Source organism: Varroa destructor, unplaced genomic scaffold, assembly GCF_002443255.2.
Source record: "Varroa destructor unplaced genomic scaffold, Vdes_3.0 BEIS01000001.1, whole genome shotgun sequence".
In the NCBI taxonomy this organism is placed as follows: domain Eukaryota; kingdom Metazoa; phylum Arthropoda; class Arachnida; order Mesostigmata; family Varroidae; genus Varroa; species Varroa destructor.
In genome coordinates this window covers 9,369,000-9,389,318 of record NW_019211454.1, presented here as the reverse complement: position 1 = coordinate 9,389,318, position 20,319 = coordinate 9,369,000, and the positions used below count along the sequence as shown (strand labels likewise).

The 20,319-nt window shown below is 40.1% G+C and overlaps 1 protein-coding gene across 1 annotated transcript; it reads left to right on the top strand.

Moving 5' to 3' along the window:
* The first annotated feature begins 24 nt into the window (after nucleotides 1–24).
* On the top strand, nucleotides 25–18,638 carry tho2 (THO complex subunit 2-like protein). The gene is made up of 19 exons (XM_022789216.2): nucleotides 25–1,470; nucleotides 2,692–2,756; nucleotides 5,601–5,770; nucleotides 6,552–6,751; nucleotides 7,126–7,323; nucleotides 7,758–7,992; nucleotides 8,141–8,659; nucleotides 10,071–10,301; nucleotides 10,467–10,642; nucleotides 10,911–11,136; nucleotides 11,355–11,581; nucleotides 12,056–12,191; nucleotides 12,324–12,507; nucleotides 12,739–12,966; nucleotides 13,264–13,916; nucleotides 14,221–14,501; nucleotides 14,816–14,998; nucleotides 15,619–16,191; nucleotides 17,273–18,638. The coding sequence occupies exons 1-19, from the start codon at nucleotides 1,394–1,396 to the stop codon at nucleotides 17,289–17,291; spliced, it is 4,581 nt and encodes a 1,526-aa protein (XP_022644951.1). The 5' UTR covers nucleotides 25–1,393; the 3' UTR covers nucleotides 17,292–18,638.
* The last annotated feature ends 1,681 nt before the right edge of the window (nucleotides 18,639–20,319 follow it).

The window sequence follows — 20,319 nt, the reverse complement described above, 5'->3', positions numbered from 1 at the left end:
CATGGTGTTTCGCCTAGTACCGTCTCTCGTGCACTAGCTACGAAAGCAAATACGAGCAAACCCGAGAAGCCATCGACTACATCAAAAAACTGCGGTTACCCGACCCACAACACAAGGACATAAATCGGTACCTGTGTGTGTTCCACTTTTGATAGGTTGCCTATGTGATGGTGTTGGTGCCTGTAGTTGTAATGATGCTTGGTGCGTACCGTTGTTGTGACGGTATTGTTGTGAGATTAGATGGTGTTGTCGAGCGTGTGGTGTATCGATAATGTTAATGTGATCGCTTACACGCGGGGTATTAGGCAACCGGGTACAGCAATAGTCTGTAGTGGACCCCATCCGATTTTCTGTCGGCGTTGGGGTTAGCATTGGAAAAGCCGTCACAGCAGTTCCCACGGATAGAAGAGGCTTCGGCGGCAGCCACAGCGCTAGCAACGTTTTGTGTGTGTGCCAGTACACCTATCGGTTTGTGTTTGGCGGTTAGGTTGTGTACAGGGCCCGATGTCTTCTTAAGTACGAGCGCTCTAATTGACTATTCCTGTGTGTATATGTCAAGTGACGGCTTCCCACTAAAACCAAGCGCCATTCTGTCGCGAAGATCAGAGCCACTATTGCCACCACTATCACAGCGAATACCAAGACACAACACGCGTGCGTGTTTCTTGCTCGTAGTGTTTCTTGTCACCCACCGATTCCACGAACATGCTGCTTCTACTTATGTAAGTAATATAACGTCAGTCTCCCAAAATCGGGTCTCTCAAATCTTCAGATAGGCGGTGGCGGCAGGGCTTCGTGAACAGTGAGTTGTAAACTTTGTGTCAGCGGCGAACCTGATTGCCTCGCGACATCGATCGCTGCCAATTAAATTGCCGGCGCTTCGTGGGAATTTGTCGCCGTGGGATTTTTCAGGCGGTAGCCGTTGTTTCAATATTCGAAGGGCAGGTCTCCAACCGACCGGTATTGTCGTCCGCTTCTCTTTCATTAGGTGTCAGTGCAGTAGCTTCAACGGTCTACTAGTGGTTCTGGATGTAATCACGACTATAGCAAAAAAAAGTAAACAGGGACCCCACCAAGAAGGTACAGTTGATCTGCGTTTGTAAGCGTGTATTCCTTATGCCGGCAGGGTATCTGCATCACTAATGCTTGCATTTCCTCTCGAGTGCAGACAGTCAAATTATAGAAGATACTGGCTGACACTAGCAAAATTCGATAGCATCTAACGCCTAAAGCGGCTCGGTGCGCAATAAAGTTAAATCAAGCTAAGAAGAACAGAGAGGGATTTGGTTGCATCCACAACGATTGGCCGATTCGCCGGGAAAGTCGAACCCGACCAGGCCGCCCTGGTGGGGCCTAGACAATCAGGGCATCGAATTAGACGTAACACAACAGAATGCCTCTTGAGGCGTTATCCACTGCCGACGCACTAAAATGGTGCAAAGAATTCGACTCGGGCGGATCAGACCATATGTGAGTTGTTAGCACAATTTAATCAGCCAAGTATAATGACATAGGGCTTTATTTGACCATTTGGCTACGTAACCGAAAGATGTGTGAGTGAATCCATATAAAAGAACTAATCAGCAGTGTCCGCAGGTTAGATAGTTTTTTTGTTTGCCAGTCACAGCATAACAACAAAATATAACCTACCGCGTTCATTATATTATTTTAATGTTGAAGTTTCTGCCTGCTAACTTTAAGCACGTGAAGTTTTTTGTCCATTTATATTTTCACAGAAAAATATTTAGTTAGCTCCACTGCGAAGCAACGCACACAAAAAGCTTGTGCAAAACGGAAGGACATCGAATCAGCAGAATGTTACGTAATCTCTTGCGCAGTTGTTAGAATAGAGTCGACTTCCCTACTAAAGCAAACAAGTTGCTGCAATAATGTGCCGAACTGTGCCGCACTCGAATTGCTATCCTCGAATAATATCGTTAATTAAGGTTTTTGATTTACTATCTTACATACACAGAGTACTTACATGTGCTTTTTTACATCAAAGCTAGACTGCAAGTATGCGATCAAGATTACTCAAAACTATCCGGAATTAACTTGTCCTCCTTTAAGTTACGACCTGTTGCCACCTCAGATGTTCTGCGCTGGAAGTGTACCCCGATAACGGGGCTAGCAGCTGATGAAATCGTTACGTTTTAGTTATGCTTGAATGCATTACATAATTGAATCTCATTAATCGATGTTTTTGTTTATTTTATTTTATTTAATGCAATGTTCTTATATTTATGAAAAAATTGGCGAGTTTTCTTAATAGGAAAGATTTGTCATGATAAGTGGCTGATAAAGAAAATATTTTCATTTGGATTGTCTAATTTCAATAAAAATGAGTGGGCATCCATCATGGTGTTAGCTTGATTGAAATAGAGCAGTCGCTCACATAAGTTTATTTTTGCTAAATAATCAAGTACAGTAGAATCACTAACTAATACCTCTACTCCCAAGGCCTCATTGTTGTTACATGGTATGTGGAAAAACATTTAGTTAAATAACATAAGAAAATTGGATTTGTTACAGGTTCTCTTGTATCATCTTAATTCTATATGAGTATAAACTGTGTAATAAACAACGTAGATAACAAAATTTTTACTGACAGCTTTTGTTTAGTTTGCTCTGAGACCTAACAATGGTTCCCTTATATAATCATCTTTCGTTTTGCTTTTGATTCCATTGCAGATCTGCATTACTTAATGAAGTAACCGCACAGCTTCGTAATGGCTCACACACGCAGGAGGGCATTGGTAAGAATCTCCGTAATTTAGCTATTCGAGTCATAACATGATTCGATCCTATGAAAAATCATTAAGGAACGAAATAACTTTCATATACAATGGCAAAACGTATTTTACTGCCTGTGGCTAATTGGGTAGCTTTACACATGCCCATTGATTTTGTTTTAAAATGAATCAGTGCTGAGACTATGCCGTAATCGTAATGTAACATAAATGAAAGCAAATTTTCTTGGAACAGGAACTTTGCAAAAGTTCTGTAGAAATAGAGACGTTTTATGTATAATACAGGTTTATTCACTTCCAAAAAAAAAAACTAGGCAATACCATGAAATGAAAGTTGATTTTTCTATACTGAAATGTCACATAGAAAATTCTAAGAAATACGATTTTCATATGCCCACTTTAGCACTCCATAAACAAAAATGACGTTGATAATGAAATTCAATAAACCCAGTGATTTGCAAAATCACGGAGCAGGGAAAAAATTTCAGAAACGAGTTGCGCCCGAGGGTTGTAATAGCGCTTCAAATCACAATCTGATCACGTTGATAACTGTAGTAAAGCCCACAATTTCACACCATTTTAGATTACACTGGTGGATAATTATGTTCGATGCATTACATAAAAAAGTGTCTGTGAGGACGAGGATTTTAATTAATGTTTAAACGAAATATTCCGCAGCTAATCAACATATTGGACTGTCGAAAAAGTAATGACGGGTCTTATAGCTAGAAAGATTCAGTGTCACTGAAGTCGACTCATGAATCTCAAGTTATATAACTTGAGATTCATGGGTCGCGTCCATTCACCGTTGATGCCTTTCAAAAGCTATGATTTGGCAATATTAGAAACAAACATTGGAATGCCTTTATTCAGACTCAAAGAGTACCTTGTAGGTGAGCTTGTAATTACAAAACTTGTAATATTTTACAATTTTGTAGTAATAAAGCACAAATGCTACCCACGCCAATAAAAAGTGTGCTGTTTATTATCACGATGCGTTATTTATAAAATTTCTGTATAAAAGGTACTCTCCGTGGTGCTTAAAGAATTACGAAAGGATTTAAAAAATCATTGCGAAATTCTTACGAAAACGTAATTAGCCGTGACGCCAGCACAGAGCCTTAAATTATTTGCAAAAAGGTGGCTACAAATACGAATTTCAATGTGTAGGAATTGACACAAACGAATTTATTCAGAATGTATTTTCATCTGCGAAACTCTACTGAAACGTAACGAAATCAAGCTACAAGTGAATCACATAAGACAACGATAATGCGTTTAAAATGTTATAGTTAAAGCGAGAGAAAGCTCCATAGTCGGTCCCACGTTAACGCCAAAAAAGGTGATTGAAGAGGACTCTTGCATTATGAGCTATTGCTGCTCGGCAAAACAACTGATCAATAATTAAGAAGACTACAACAAGTTTTTGAAACCGACTAGACCTAACGAACGATAGAAGCGTCGTCTTTCACCATAAAAATACCAAACTACGTACATCTTTAAGAATTCGGAGAAAATTGAGAGAACTTGGACGGAAGATGCTACGGTCTCTGCAAATTCCCTTAATGGTGTTAGTTTAATTTTAATGGAGTAACGCAAATATCATTTGTCGCAATTTTTCGCCTAGAATCTATAAAAGTTACGTAGTGATAAGATAAGTGTTACGCGAAAGATAGCAGAAGTTCATCGAGTAATGACGCATATTTTGTTTAATAGTAATCTTGTAAAATATTAAAAATATTTGTATCAGTAGTGGCCCAAAAAAACGTTAGTACTTCTTCGACTACCCGATACAATAGAATGTCATAAAATTTCTAGGTGTTTAATTTTAGATAGGAATAAAGATGTAAAGAACTTAACTTTCCGAATAAAGAAAAAAATTTTAACTATAAGTAAATCCGGGCCACTAAATACGACGGTACTGAAATATAAAGAGGAATATCCAAAAGAATTTTTTTAGTAACACCGGAATACGTAAACTTGCCAGAATGCGCCCTGATGCCTGAACGTGGTTGATTCGAATGTTTATTCATTTATCTGTGTAGCCTAATCTATATGATGGGATAGAACGATGTGTGGTTTGGACACATCTGGCAACGAACTACTATAGTGGCATCGAATATCGGGCGTGTCTCATTACGATTATGTTCATTTAATTGCATTTAGGGAGCTAAAAGGTTATAAAGAATACAAGAGTTTCGATATTGTATTTAAGTTACTGTTTGTTTACTTTATGCACGTTCTTAGACGATCAGAACCTGCTTAGTTTTCTTTGATACGTTATTGAGTTGTATCGCCATGTAACAGATACTCGAGTCCGATTTGTTTAATTCCGTAACCTGTGATAGTGTTTTTGTTAATGTAAGTCCAAAAGTAAGATCATATAGTTTTCACCCATTCACTTAATGTCGACATAGTATTATATTGACACTGCTGCATACTTACGCTGCTCGTACAAGGGGGGTTACTTTAGAAACCGAGCTCAGATCTAAATGAAACAAACATCCGGGCTACGATTCACCCATACTCAAAAAGATTTTTGTCTATCTGCGGATTCGAACTTAACTTCCCAGACAAGCAACCATTTTATCAATCCACCATCTTAATTATTTTCTAGAGACACGCTTAAAAATCACTTGTAAAAGATAATTCTCCTATAAATTCTATAATATGACATCTTATACTTGTAGCATCATGTGGTGCTACAAAAACCTACAAGATTTAAATAATTCTCGCACTATAACCTTATATCGGCAGAAAAAAGCATACAAATTATGAATAATTAGGAGCAAGCAAAAAACGTTTCTGACCAAAATTATGTTCTCTTCGGTCGTTATTTTGCTATTGCAGATGCAACCGCGAGTCTCGTTCGCCTTATGGAAGCGCTTCTGGGCAGCGGAGTTGCCCCGGGTAAGGTTTGCGCACTGTTGCCAACACTATCAGAAGAGTCGGCGGCTTCGGTACTTCCACTACACGATGCTCTGTGCGACGTGCTCTGCGTGCTTGACGGGTATACACAGGTAAGTAGCCCCATCAGATGAACTTTAAGACACTCAACTCAGACAAAAAAACACTCTACAGAATATAATGCCCTTAATAGTAGACGTGGATCGGCTTGACAGAACTGCGTATACGGCTTGAAGCATGGAGTGCCATTAGAGGTATTTCATCAGATGAGGTCGTGACTTAAACAAGCAACGTTGATCAACCCAGGAGCATTTTTGTATTAAACAGATACAATGGCACATATATATTACTTTACCATAAATATTGCGTAGTATATATCGATGGACAGAGTTGAACCAGGAACCCTCTCTGAATCTTTCATGCGCCCAATTGCTTGCTTAGTGTATAGAAAAATAAAAAAGGAGAAAGAAAAAAAAACTTAAATATATGATTTCTATATGACTTCGGCCTATTTTCAACCAAGGCTACTACTAAGTTTTGCTTTCATATCACACTGTGTGCAGTGTCGAGGCGTAGCCTGTTTAATTAATTTAATTATGTATATGATGATTATTTTTTCGTTTGTTGAATCAAGAAAATGTTTTTCAATAGTTAGCCATAAGAGACAATAAACATGTCGATTGACGTCGGTCATCCTAAAAAAATATAATCATAACCAGTTCATATAGGTAATGTCTATCAGATACCTAACATCAAGCAAAAGCTTATAGACAAACGTTGGGGAAAGGATCCCAATTCAAGCTGCACCTAAATGTATGCAAATACATCTTTGTTTGTGAAAAAGGAAAAATGTTTTCTCAATATAACTTCTGGTCTTTCGCCTCGGGGACGTAGGGAAGCGACTCATCTTATAGGCCAAGGTTGGTTGCATTAGTACGAGCTCTTGTCTCAGGAACGGGCACAAGTGGAAACCCGATTATCGATGGCGACCTGCTTCGAGAGAGATTAGATGTCGACCTCCAAGGAGAAGCTGGTCTTGTACGAAATTCGAAGGCAGCAAACACGAAGATGATTCGAGTAAAAACTCGTCTTTTGTGAGTATCTTGGAGACAGTCTTGTTTTGGGTATTTCGTTAAGTGCTACCGTCCAACATCTTGTGTGATATAGTTTTGTGCAACGAGGTTCTGCCATATTTTCTTAACCAATATTCAATGATTTTTAATATTGTTAAAATGAATACATGATCAGCCTTTCAAGCATATGTTTGGGGGATAATCTTAGACGTTTCTGTTCCTAGCAGTAAGAGCTCCAATACGATGGTAGATCTCACTCCGAAAGAGCCCCCCTCTCCCTCCGCGATTGTTTCTATTCTCAGAACATAAACGGAGGTTAATTTATTTATTCATAGGAGGAAGCTTATTCAAAACTATTTTTATCTCTCTGTGTGCTGTGAAAATTATACTTTTAGTTACAAGCAGAACAAGTTTAATTTACACCGTGAGGAAAGTGAAGGTTATGCGAAACTGCTTACGGAGCTGTTGAATCGTCAGCATACGGACAGTAGCAGGTTATTCGAGGTGCTGAAGGCGCTCATAGGATGCTTTTCGCTCGACCCTAACCGTGTGTTGGACTGTATCCTAGAAGCAATCGAGGACCAGCCTGACAGGTACGTATTACATCCGCTATTTCATTTATTACACAAGGCGAGAAAAATTCGTTGACTATCAAGAGACTTGTGCTCCACCCTATATAATATAACACAAACACGCACGTTGCGCGGTAACGTGACAAATCAAATTATTGACTGCAGGAGCCAGCAATCGCTAGGTCGAGTGCCAAGGCGCAACATATTTTTTTGTACCGAAAAGTGTTCTTAATAAACTCGACCGTTCGCAGTAACATACTTCGTTAAAATACGTAACAGCCATGGATATAGATATGGGTCATTAACCCTTAATAAAGAGGGTAGCTGATAAGACAAAAAAAATGACAATCATTTGCGAATATGAGCGTTCGTACATATAGTTGTTGTCGTTTCTTAACTTTTTTGATAACAAAAAAAGCTCGATTATCTAATATGTCTTCACTCATCCATTTCAGGCACGAATTGCTAATTGGCGTCTTGCAAGCCTTCGGCATGGATTCGGGAAATGTTGCCCAAGTAATCGGATTTAAGTTCTCTTGCTACCAACAGTTGCAGCAACCCTCAGGCGAATCGGGATCAGCCGGAGCTTCTGGAGCCACCGGCGGTTCCGAAGCCCCTGAGAGCTTATTCAAAGCGTGTGCGTTACTTATCAAACACGAGATCATCACCGTTGACCAAATCTATTCCCTTGTGAGTTGCTATTTAAGGATTACGTCCACTATTTGAGTACTGTCTTTAAACCATGCATAACGTCAGTCATACATGTTAGCAGTAATCTATAGAGAGACCGACGTCCCGCTGTTTCTTGAATCGTTGAATTTTGCTTTTCTATTCACAGCTTTCCCCTAGCAACGAAACTCTAGTCGAGCAGTACCGTGAAGAGCTTACCACAGCGAGACAATGGGCAAAGAAAACCATATCTTTAACGACTGAGCAAATAGCCGACGCAGAAAGGGCGGAGGCAGCCGCCGCGGCCGCGGCTATGGCTAATGCCGAACAACAAGAACAAGTTAGTAGTAATTCGACTGGTAATGGGGTTTCCGGAGTCGCCGGTAGTACGAAAAGCGGCGGAGCAACCGGTGCTGCGGCCGGAGCTTCCACTCAGCAGACAGCAGCGGAAAAAACCGATGGACAGACCTCAACTTTGGCGACTTCAAGTAGCAGCAGCAGCGGCGGCGGTAGCGACGAGATGGCAGGTGGACCCGGAAGCAATGCAGGATTAAGCTGCTGTCAGAAGCTGGCCCTACTCGCCGCCCTGGTGCAGGTGGGCGCCTGGAAACATCTCAGACAGGTGCTCGACTACATCCCCGGTCCCCTTGCCATGCTCAACGAGAGGGTTCACTCGACGGTTATACAGGTGAATGTGGGAGACAAAGAGTATATCGAGTTGACAGTGAATCACAAAAATATATAAAGTGTATATAAAAATCTATTAGTCTGCTATCTTAGAATGACCATGATAAAATGGTCACTTCGGTCTGATCTATTGCGAGCTATTAGAGGTTGGGATTTTTTGTGTCAGTGAATATGGAAATTAGTTGATTTTTGCCCTAAGGCTAAGTTTAGTATTGTTTAGGCAGTTTATTTGGTAATCGTTGAAAATTTGGTAAACGTTTATATTGAAAAGCTGTTTGTCTTTTAAGTGCTACAAAATAAACATAAAAGCAAAATGCCAAAAAAAGTTTCATTTTTCTGGAAAACAACGGTGTGACAGAGTTTCTAAAATACAAGAATGTTGCAGCAAAGGCAGAAGTAATGCACGCTGAAGAGTAAGGCGCGTGGCTGCCCACGCCCGGAGATTAACTTTACAAAGGTAGAACACGATTTGTTCGATTCTGCAGTAGAAACTTTGAGTCACAGTTGGAAATTTTTTTGAGTAGCAAGAACACATATAGACAGGTCAGTAAAGCATTTCAACGGCAGAGCGGCAGCCCGATTAGTGCAGTACAGTGACGGTAACGAAGTGATAGATTAGAGTGGATGTAACCGATCACTGGAAATGGGTGATAGCAAAACTGGAAAAAAGCAACGGGATAAGTCAAATTAATTATGATGAATATTGACTGAAAAATTAAGAAAATTAAAAATTAATATATAACTACAGGGGTAACGGAATTAGTGCACCGAGGACTCGGAAAATATACTAACTAGGAAAAATAATGAAAGCGCATGTTTGCAAACCGTGATTCATTATATTGGAAATATTAGAACATGGTGATAATATAACCACGGCAATACAACGAAGTTCTTGGAACATTCCAAGAGCAAAACGTAATAGATAGAGCGGGCTACTTGCAATGGGATAACTCTTGACCACACGTTTCTTACTAGTATATAGTGTACTTTAGGCATGCTGTGACATTAGCGAAGCGGATTGATTGAATCGACGGCACAAGGGAGCCGGGCAAAGTCCCCAGGTCTGTCCAGTTATTATTATAAACATTAGTGATCATTATTATTTTGTGCAAATAGCTCGTTTGAATATATATACTTGCAGGAATTACTTGTGAATTGACATCGTTGGATAATGACTGAATCTTCTCCTCAATTCCAACAAATACAAGCTTTATCTGAAATTCTAAACCTAATCGTAAATGCTATGAAATATTTTGATTATTAACAACATGATTTAATAACTCTTAGTTTTTAATGTATGACAGCATCTTCTTCTCGTATTTTTCTGTATATATATATTATATTACATATATGTTCGAGTTTATTCTGCCCGTTTTACATTGAATTCACCTATGCAAATATTTCCGTTTTAGACACTACATTATATGATTGATCCACTCTACTCGAAGAACTCGACACTCCCATCGGCGTATCGCAAAAAGATCTCATCGAAGCAGAAAGTGTCCTCTATTGGCGTGGAGTGCGTCCAACAAGTGAGCACGTTTAAAGAGTTCCAGAAGGACGTCGTACCGCTGGTCTGCACGTTGGGGCCCATGCTGCACAAGGATCCCGTGTTGCTGGGTAAGATCGTGCGTCTTTGCAAGGTAATTGTTAACTCTTTTTACTAGTACCGCTAATGGATTCCTCTGTAGCGTGGCCTACCTATGTGATGACGATAAAAAATCATCAGTTCGCATTTTTGGCTTGTTAGTATTTTGTTATAGCATATTATTTAGTTAACGAAGGCATTTCTTATCCGTTCCGTGCAGACATATGTAGGTAAGAAGCCTCACGAACGTGTTGACTTCGGAGCCGATGAGCTCGAATTGGACATATTAACTCTCCTGGAAGAGGCTCTTTTACCATCCTTGCAACTTCTACCGGCCAACTGTGCCGTATCAGAAGAGCTGTGGTGCGTGATAAAATCCTACCCATACCAACAAAGGTAAAAAAACCAACAAAAGCACCCAAATAGTTTCTGCCATAATTTTAATTACCTTTTTCAGTAGAACATCTAACTCTAGTAACGGTCCACGGTGTTGTTCTTTGATGTCCTTGCTACATTAGCACATACGCATTTCGTGTTTTTAATTCTTTTCATATAGTTTGTGTGAACATTATCTTAACATATGTTTCCTTAAAAAAAATATTGTCTTTATTAACATCACATACTAATAATAATGATTGTTTCATTTGTCTGTTCTTGGCTGTAGGTACCGGTTGTACGCATCGTGGAAACTTGAAAGCTCTCATCCGCTGTTGATTCGTGTGCGCGCAGTTACATGGCGAAGAACTCGTCATATGATGAAACGTCTTACCAAAGAGACGGCAAAACAATGCGGCCGACAGTTGGCGAAACTTGCTCATTGCTCACCATGCTTGGTGCTCAGCTACATGCTAACACAGGCTCAGCAGTGGGATAATCTAATTGGACCTGTGGTATGTATTTTGCTCTGCAATTATATTTAGTTCCTGTCGAGCCCTGCGAAAGCCGCCAAAAATTCAACGTCTATTTCGGTTTTTCGTTCAATAATATACCCATAAATCATCTCTAATATAATAAAAATTTGAGTAGTAACTTTCTATTTAGTGCTTTCTATGTACTTGGTGGTTTTGATTTTGTTGATTGAATATATGTGCATTTTGATCACTTTCAGGTGGATTCGTTGAAGTTCTTAACGAGTTTATCTTACGATTGCCTGGCTTTCTGCGTCGTAGAGGCTCTGTCCGCGCAGAAAAAAGATCGTCTCCAGGATGATGGGGTTACGGTTAGCGGTTGGTTAAAATCGATCGCATCGTTCTGTGGAGCCGTCTTCAAAAAGTATAACATCGACCTCACTGGATTGCTTGCACTGCTAGCGAACAAGATCAAAGATCAAAAATTGTGCGTATACCGCTGCTAAAATCTTCCTGTCTAAAAGTCGGTGCTATGCTAAATATGAATGAGTGAAATAGGCCTTTGACTCGTACTGAACTAGAAATGTCGAGGAGGAAAATGAGGAGTGTGGTTTACCTTTTTTTTTAACATTTTCAGCTATTTCTTTTGTGTAACCAAGTTTCCAAAGTCATCTTTTCAAATATACCATTAAATACCTACCACCCCTCTAACCTTTAGTCGGGTGGGTTTTGTTGCGAGTTTTTCTAGTAGATCTATGAAACGGCATAACCATTTGCCAACGTTGAAATTCGAACCAGCAATAGCCTCACGCTCCTAGTTAGCATTGCAGTCCTTGGGAAGAGATCCGCACCAGTCACTTAGACCACAACGGAAGCTCTGTCAACAAGTTCATAAATGAATCCTTCGTTCACGTTTAAAGGCATGTTATAATGAACTGTTTTTTTTTCAATTAATTTTCAGCCTCGATCTTCTTGTTCTCAAGGAAATTGTCTACAAGATGTCCGGAATCGAGGCGATGGAACAACCAACGCCGGAACAGCTGGAAGCGATGTACGGAGGCGAAACCTTACGAGGCGAAGCAAGCTACTTTACACAGGTAATCTATAGTATATCAATTATGTTCATTTTTTACTTATTAATTAGTGTTCTATGCTGAATCGATAAATTTATGCATCGATAAATAATTTTTTTTACTATACATTTTACTATATGATACATACAATTGCAGGTAAAAAATGTCCGGAAGAGTAGCCAGCGTTTAAAGGATGCTTTGGTTCAGCTCGATTTGGCAGTTCCATTATGTCTTCTGACGGCACAACAGAAGCAGTATATTCTCTACCGTATTGAAGATGCTCATATTAAGCTGTTGGGCAAAATGTACGATCTCTGTCAGGAGACGCTGTTCCAGTTCGGTCAGTATTCGAAACGAGTCGAAGATACAGATGGGCTGTAAGCGGAGATTAAACCTATCTGATTTAGTTTCCTACATAACGAGCATAACCCTCCAATAGTTGTTTTTTAAAAGGTATATTACCGTGTGGTATTCGCCTATTTGTATTCAAGTACATAGAAGACCGCTAGTCGTCTATCATCCTTTACTAACATCTGTTTACCCATGCGTTGCCTGATTTCGTGTGTTGTAGGCCAATTTCTTCTTGTAAACTATAGCTCAAGCGAACATCGGCTACCATCTGTCGGTGAACTGCTGTCACGGTATATGGTAACAGCTGACGTGGCGTTCTTCCTGGCTCGACCAGGCCTGATGGAAAATATCGACACGCGTTTCCAGCAGATGAAGCGAGAGGCCAGTGGTGAAGTTAGCAAACAGGTCGAAGCGCGAATGTATGTGGATGCCGTAAATTACGTACTAGGTAAGTTGCTATTTGTAAATAATGAGTGTTTGAGCCAAGCAAGCGTATCAGAACAGATCTACCGAATATCATTATGTATATCTGACCTTGTTAAATTAATTGGCAACTCTTTTATGGCGTATATGGGTTAGGTACATACATGTGCAATAAAACTGAGCTGCCATCGACAAGGTAATAATTTGTTCATTCGCCTTTTCATACATTATACCACTTATTTTTCTTTTTCTTTCATTGCTGGTTATCATACCTGGTTGCATCTTCACACTGTACTTCGTATTTTGCTACGACGTCTCTCAGGTCCACTAAGCGAGGCGATCAAGCCCAATTACCCACCAAAATGTTGGCAAGATCTTAGCAGCGAGCTGTTCGTGGCTTTCTGGACACTATCTATGGGTGATGTGGTGACACCGGTAGCCGGTTACGAACGCGAAATATCCAAGTTACGAGCACAAATCGCCGTTCTTGAAGATAACAAGGAACTCGCGCCCGCCAGAAAGAAGAAAGACAAGGAGCGCTGTGCCGCTCTTATCGATCGACTTCAGGAAGAGCAGCGAAAACAAGAGGAACACGTAGCCCATGTTATGACCCGACTTCGCCAAGACAAAGATTCCTGGTTTATCTCACATACTCTCAAGAACGATACCATCACCCAGTTTTTGCAGCTCTGCCTATTTCCACGTTGCCGCTTTTCCCCAATGGACGCTATCTATTGTGCGCACTTCGTGCATACGCTACACAAGCTGAAGACGTCGAACTTCTCGACGTTGATCTGCTTTGACAAGATCTTTTGTGACATTACTTATACGGTGGCGTCTTGTACCGAAGCCGAGGCCTATCGTTACGGGCTGTTTCTTGGCACACTCATGGGGGTCATGATGCGATGGCATAGCGATGAGAAAGTATTCGATCAAGAGTGCTCGCAGTTTCCAGGATTCGTCACGAGGTTCAAGGTGAGTGAGTAAAAAGAGAATAGCGTAGATCTTAGTCTCAACAACAACAAACTCCTTGATATGCCCGTTCTTACGCATATTAAGATGTAGTGTTTGGTAGGAGAGTGGTCAGAGCACTATGCACGGAGTTTGCACATTTAGTACTGTACATCCGGGTTTAATGTGTGATTCTAAGCTTGCTGATATAAATTTGCATTGAGTTGAATAGCGTATTCATAGTTGTTAATATTAGCTTTCGGCGGATGTACTACGATTTACTGATTTGTCTGAATGATAAATATTTCGGCTGTATTATCGTTGACAGGGCGCTCCGTCAGGAGCGGATAGTGCTGGCGACAATGACGTCGATTACCAGAATTACCGGCATGTGTGTCACAAGTGGCACTACAAACTTACGAAAGCGTTGGTGCTTTGTTTGGAAAGCGACAACGATGTTCAACTGAAAAATGGTTTAATCGTGTTGACGAAACTTGTCCCGCATTTTCCGAAGGTCGGCAATCTCTACCAGGCGCTAGACAAACGTGTGGAGAAACTAAAAAACGAGGAACGAGAAAACCGCAAGGACGTCTTCTCACTGGCCAGCATGTAAGCGTAGGACAATGTTCTCATTTAATGACACCTGTAGGCTACAAAAAAAAGAAACAATAACTGCATGCAAGGACTGCTCGCAGGGTGTATATATACACCATTTAATTGTTCTATTGAAGGTAGATAGTGACTGTTCTTCGTGTGTTTCATACAATTCATTCATGGAACCCAAATCGCGAAAAATGGGGCTTTTAATCTTATTGATAAAGATCTAGGAATCACCAAGTCAAATCTGTTCAGTATAGTCGTTCGCCACCTATTTAAGTAATCATTTAACGTATTTCTGTGCAAATTTCGTATTTCGCCTATAGGTATTCAGGTCATCTTAAGTTGCTTAAGCAGCATTGTATACCAGAGAAAGATTTCCATGCGGTTGTTGACAAAAGTGGCGGTGTCGCTCAATCGAATAGTAACAACACAGCGAGCAACAACGGCACTGGACCGGCAGCTGTAAAGGTAGTGAAAAGTAGCAAGAACGACGACAGCAGGACAAGGTACGCTTCAGGCAACGCCATTACACGGCGAAAAAGACGATCGATATCACTAAAATTGACTTTTCACTATTTCACACAGAAGTCACACTACTAAAAATAATAAACTCACGGTGAAAAGTTCAACTCAGTTTACTCCTAATTACTTGTACAGTTACGTATGAGCTTGTTAACAAAATGATTAATGTCGTTCACAACATCGGCAGTAGTTAAGAAACAACAATATACAATGATCCTATAGATTGTTACAGCTTCTTGTATTAATAACAATACTGGTACTAGCCATGAAGATCTGACAAATGTGTAAATAATGTAACAAGATTTGTTAATGGAAAAGTAGCATATCTGTACGATGGTGTCAATCAGCAGGCGATCGGTTTAGTCGTAGGAATATCTTCTGTAGCCATCATCTATGCATATATTCTAAAAAATAATTAATCACATGCCATCTCGTGTTTTTTTGTTTCAGTATTTTTTAGTTATAGTCGATCCATCGAATATAATGTGTATGTGCATGTAGTGTTTATGAAATTCTTGACCCGCACATGGCCACTTACTGTAACACCTATGTCACCAAATCAACTTACGAAACAACGTTTGTTTTATATCGTTTCCATCATCAGGGGCGGCGGTAATGCACGAGAAGACGCGACATCCCTTACCCTGCCGAAGACGCCACGGGACGCCACTAACAAACAACAACAGCAACAACAACAACAACAACAGCAGCAGCAGCAGCAGACGACGACGCAGCAGGTTCAAAGGGACGAATCGCCCAATGGGCATCCAGAGGAGACGAATCGAAAGCGGCGCCGCGGAGCCGGTGCCAATGAAGATCGCGAAGAGGGTGAACTGCCGCGGGACAACAGTGGTGGCGGAAAGGACTATGGATCTGTTCGAGATAATAACAGCACCAGAGATGGATTAGGGAGGGGGGATAAGGAGACCATGGGACCCATTAAGGACGGAGGTCGAGAACGGGACCGATTGGATCGGAAACGGCTGAGACGCGAAGACCGAGAACTGTTGAGAAACGGCTCAGGTGATGGAGGTTTGCAGCAGGGCGCCCTCTCGAAGGGAAGCGGCCTTACCGACCCCCAGAAAGCGGGTCGCGATGGCAGAGCCCGACTAGTCAGTCCGCCTGATGGACCGCCTCAACCGGGAATTATCGATGATCCACGACCCCTTAAGCGGCAGTAAGTATGTTACGTTAATAAAATACTGTGTACGCTTGGAACGTTCTGATCAATGGAAAAGCTGATGTGGACATGAATCTAGAAAAATATTTGCTGGTTTATTGCTCAGTCAGCAGTTGTTACATCGCAATGATTACGGTCGGGTACTTATATCATAAGTACTAAACGAATTCGTGCAACAATTAAAAAATCTTTTTAGAAAAAATGTTCCAATTACGACCATATTCAACATTTAAGCCAAATAACTACTATATATATATATATATAATAATAATATATAAATATATAATATTATTATTAAAAATATTATCAAGATAATATAAAAACTAAGTAATTGAAGCCTTATAGAAATTTAATGTAACATGTTTAAAAAAAACTTGTTTGCTTAAAATAACTACATGCACTACTGTGAACAGCTATAGCTAAACAGCAAGAAAATCTACATTTAACTAGAAACTATTAAAATCTGCTAGTTATCTCAGTACTGAGATAACTACTTAGTGCTAAGTACCAGCTGAGTGCTGTTTTTGACTATCAGACGCAGCATCGAGTCTACTCGAATGCACCTGGGCAAGGGCAACTATAGGAAGTTCACGAGAAAGACTCGTTTAATCCCAAGCTGAGGTTTTTCACGAACATGGGTTTGTTTTAATATATGACCTGTTCAACGAGACCTTAATAGCCATTCTTGCGCAGTCTTTAAGCTAGCACACCGTTGTGTTGGAAGTGATTTAGCGATCACATGGTTATATTTTTTGCGCTTACGATCATCTCAGTTGCATTACGAAAGGACGAAATTGCATATAAGGCTTGTTGGTATTTTCATTAATCGCTTCTCTTGTAATAATCGGATAAAACTGTCAGTCGTCCAAAAAATGGCCAGTACACTTTTTAGCTTAGAATTGTATGTTATAAACATGTTAGTGGAAAAACCATTAACATCGGGGCCAGAAACAAACTCAGAAATCAAACATTCAATGTAGTCAAATATATACCGTAGATTATTGTCGCGACCACCAAGATCTATATAGGTATAATCAACTTACAGATACTCAAACGTTTCGTTGCTTTCTATTTTCAGTGCCAAATCGAGACGTTAGCACTGCCCATAGCTGAAGACATGACTGTCACGTCTTCAATAAAAAAAAGCTGTTCAAGCAGAAGTGAAAGTAAGATGAAAAGGCACCGACGAAACGAGGCGGGTTTCAAGTGTCCATATACATAGAGGCGTGATGATGAGGATGCAAGTAGCGGGCGAATATATCGAGAGAACGAATGATTCAAACAACAATATTCACAATGAATTCTAATGGCACAATAAGCTTCGTGGTCAGCTGGAACTCGCTTGGACATCCGAAGGCGAGAGAAAAACGTCTGTTGACTAGTTGATACGTTTAAACAGTAGAAGTCGCGCCTGACGGGGGTACATGTCACTTAATGTAAGTAAATGTTTCATCATTGGTGTCAGTGAATCATCGGTTTCCACTGCGACACATCAACTGAACCTTGAACTTCGTTCGGACTTTGAGCATTATGCCGAGCTGTTGATGCTTGGGTCAGCGAGATCGTCGCAAAAATTAAAAAGTCCAGTTAACGTGAAGGTTCCAAAAGAACGGAACTTGGAACAACAGATGGCCTTATCTAAACTGAATCCGTAGCTAAGCTAGCTGTTGGAAATGGTTTCGTCGAAACTAACTGTTGTGTGATTTAGCCCGAAACATACTTGCGCCATGCTTGGTAGTCCGGAAAGAATGAAAAAGCTGTGTACGCTTAAGAATTATAAAACGATATAACTAATATTAGCAGATGACAATGTACCAGACCTAGTTATAATAGTAATAACAAAAATGAATAATAATTAACTAGATTGAAGATCTGCTCAGCATAAAGGCTTTCAGTAAGGAGAAGAAGGGCAAACCAGAAAGATAACCACAGATGACGACGGCTGAAGTCATGACACTTTCAGTTAGCACTTTCTTGTTCGGAGGCTTGTTTTTTACCATCGTGAGAAATGTTTTTGTTATTGACATGATCCAACGTGCTCGCACGACGCTCGATCATTTCAGTTGAGAAAAAGGAAGTACAATAACTCGATGGAAAAGAAGGGGTCGGGCAAAGAGAAAAGGGGAGGGAGGAGAATAAGTAATAGCGGAAATCTTATCGTCGTCTAATTCACCATTACCGCGACCCGTATAAATACATGTAGAGAGCTGTATATACTATGCGTATCTGAAGGTGTGTTCTGATCCGCGAACAAACACTACTAACCGGAGGAAGTTATTGCTATATATCATAATTATTAGTATAGGATTAAAAAATAATATGAGTATAGATGACAATAATAGTCATTATTATTATCGAGCGGCGGCATAAATTCCGTATTAGTATCGCCATTGGAATAATAGCTAGCATGATGATGTAAATAAAGTGTGTACGATCCTAATTGACATTGGGTGTCGTTGTCTTTATCAAAAAGAATCGATGAGAGAACGGCTTTATGAAGAGGCTGTTCAGGGTATTTCATGATCTACAGAGAGATTCCGATGGAAAAAGTTGCCAGTGGAATAGTAGCTGATGCGTATTATTAATTGTTTCACAAACCGGAGCCGTCAGAGGGACTGTTGCAGAAGCATTTCGGAAGGGCTTACTTTGTCCGTTCCTGAGAAATCGGGCTTTAAACACAACCCTCTACCCGAGATCACAAGAGTGACACAACCATTGGCAACTTCAGGAAGTAAGTACCTCTTATAATGGAGCCAAAGTAAAGTTTGTCTTTCTTATTTAGCAACGGCGTTCCGCTTTATATCCTGATCGACCTAAACCTCGTCTATATTTAATTGGGCATACGAATTGGCCAATTGAGCTGCGTTTTCTTACACAAAAACCCTTTTATGGTAAAATGCGTTTTGCGGACGCAGTCCTCTGATACAGCTAGGCATCATCGTTGTGCAAAATGGGTATTAAATATTCTTAAGAATGATAATGAATAAATGTAAGGAAAAGAAGACACGACCTTTGTTGATGACGTCATATTGCGACAATCAGGATACGATCACCATTTATTTTCTCCTATTACATGTTATTCCTGAACGTGGTTGAATTATGCAGGTTATCTAGACAACGCGACATAACGTTAGGCAGTAAATCTAGGAAAGATAATCGCGAAGTGCACGAATCATTTGTTCAGATACGATGTTCAAAAGATGGAGACTTCATAACATTTCTGGTGTCGGTCAGTGTCGCCTTTTCTCTCTCTGAGCTTGTTGAACATCTATCAAACAGCTCGAAAAACATTTACACTAATAACTTATAATTTTTATAATAATTATGTATGTATGTAGATGCTTGAGCTCGCTCAACAGTCTTTTGTGACGTTGAAATATTGGCGATCCTTATGGTAACACCAGTTGTATATGATAACGAACAGTTCCTTTAAGTTTGTTGGCAGAAAAATGCTTCCAAAAGTATGAATATGTCAAATATTCGGAGTAAACAAACTTCGGCAAATGCTTTCGCCTTTGCCTGTTACGGCTGATAATTTTATTTTTGTAATAGCAACTGGTCTATTGAAGTATAGATTATAATAATGAAGCTTTAGTAAAAAAACACGTATATAAACGAGTTAAGAAACCTTTTATACCACAAAAATACTTTGGGCCGCTGTAGAACACTAGCTCTATGGATTCGTACCAGGGCAAATATACTATGCCTTTTGAAATATACTAGCAATGCTTGAGGAGCATATGGGGTTCCATGGCTACGAAATTGAACGCACGCCTCGTGGCTTCTCTGGTAGTATTGTTCATGAAATTTTATAGCCGGAAGCTATAAAATATTAGGAGCGGAATAGTCGGACAAGGTTTTAAAAACTTGTGCTTTAAAAAGTGTCAATTTAACAATCATGCCCACTATGTCTACTGACTTATGTAGTCAATGTTATGCCTGCTAACATGCGGATATCACAACTATAGTACGCAGAAATCGAACAGAGGAAAAAGGGTCCTTCATTCAGGTGTATCACTGCCTACCGCTTGCCTGAATCCAGTCAACGATATAAATATCGCACAATATCTTGTGCGAATAAAGAAAGTTATTTTATTTCTGGTCTACTAGGCACAAGTTCTATGT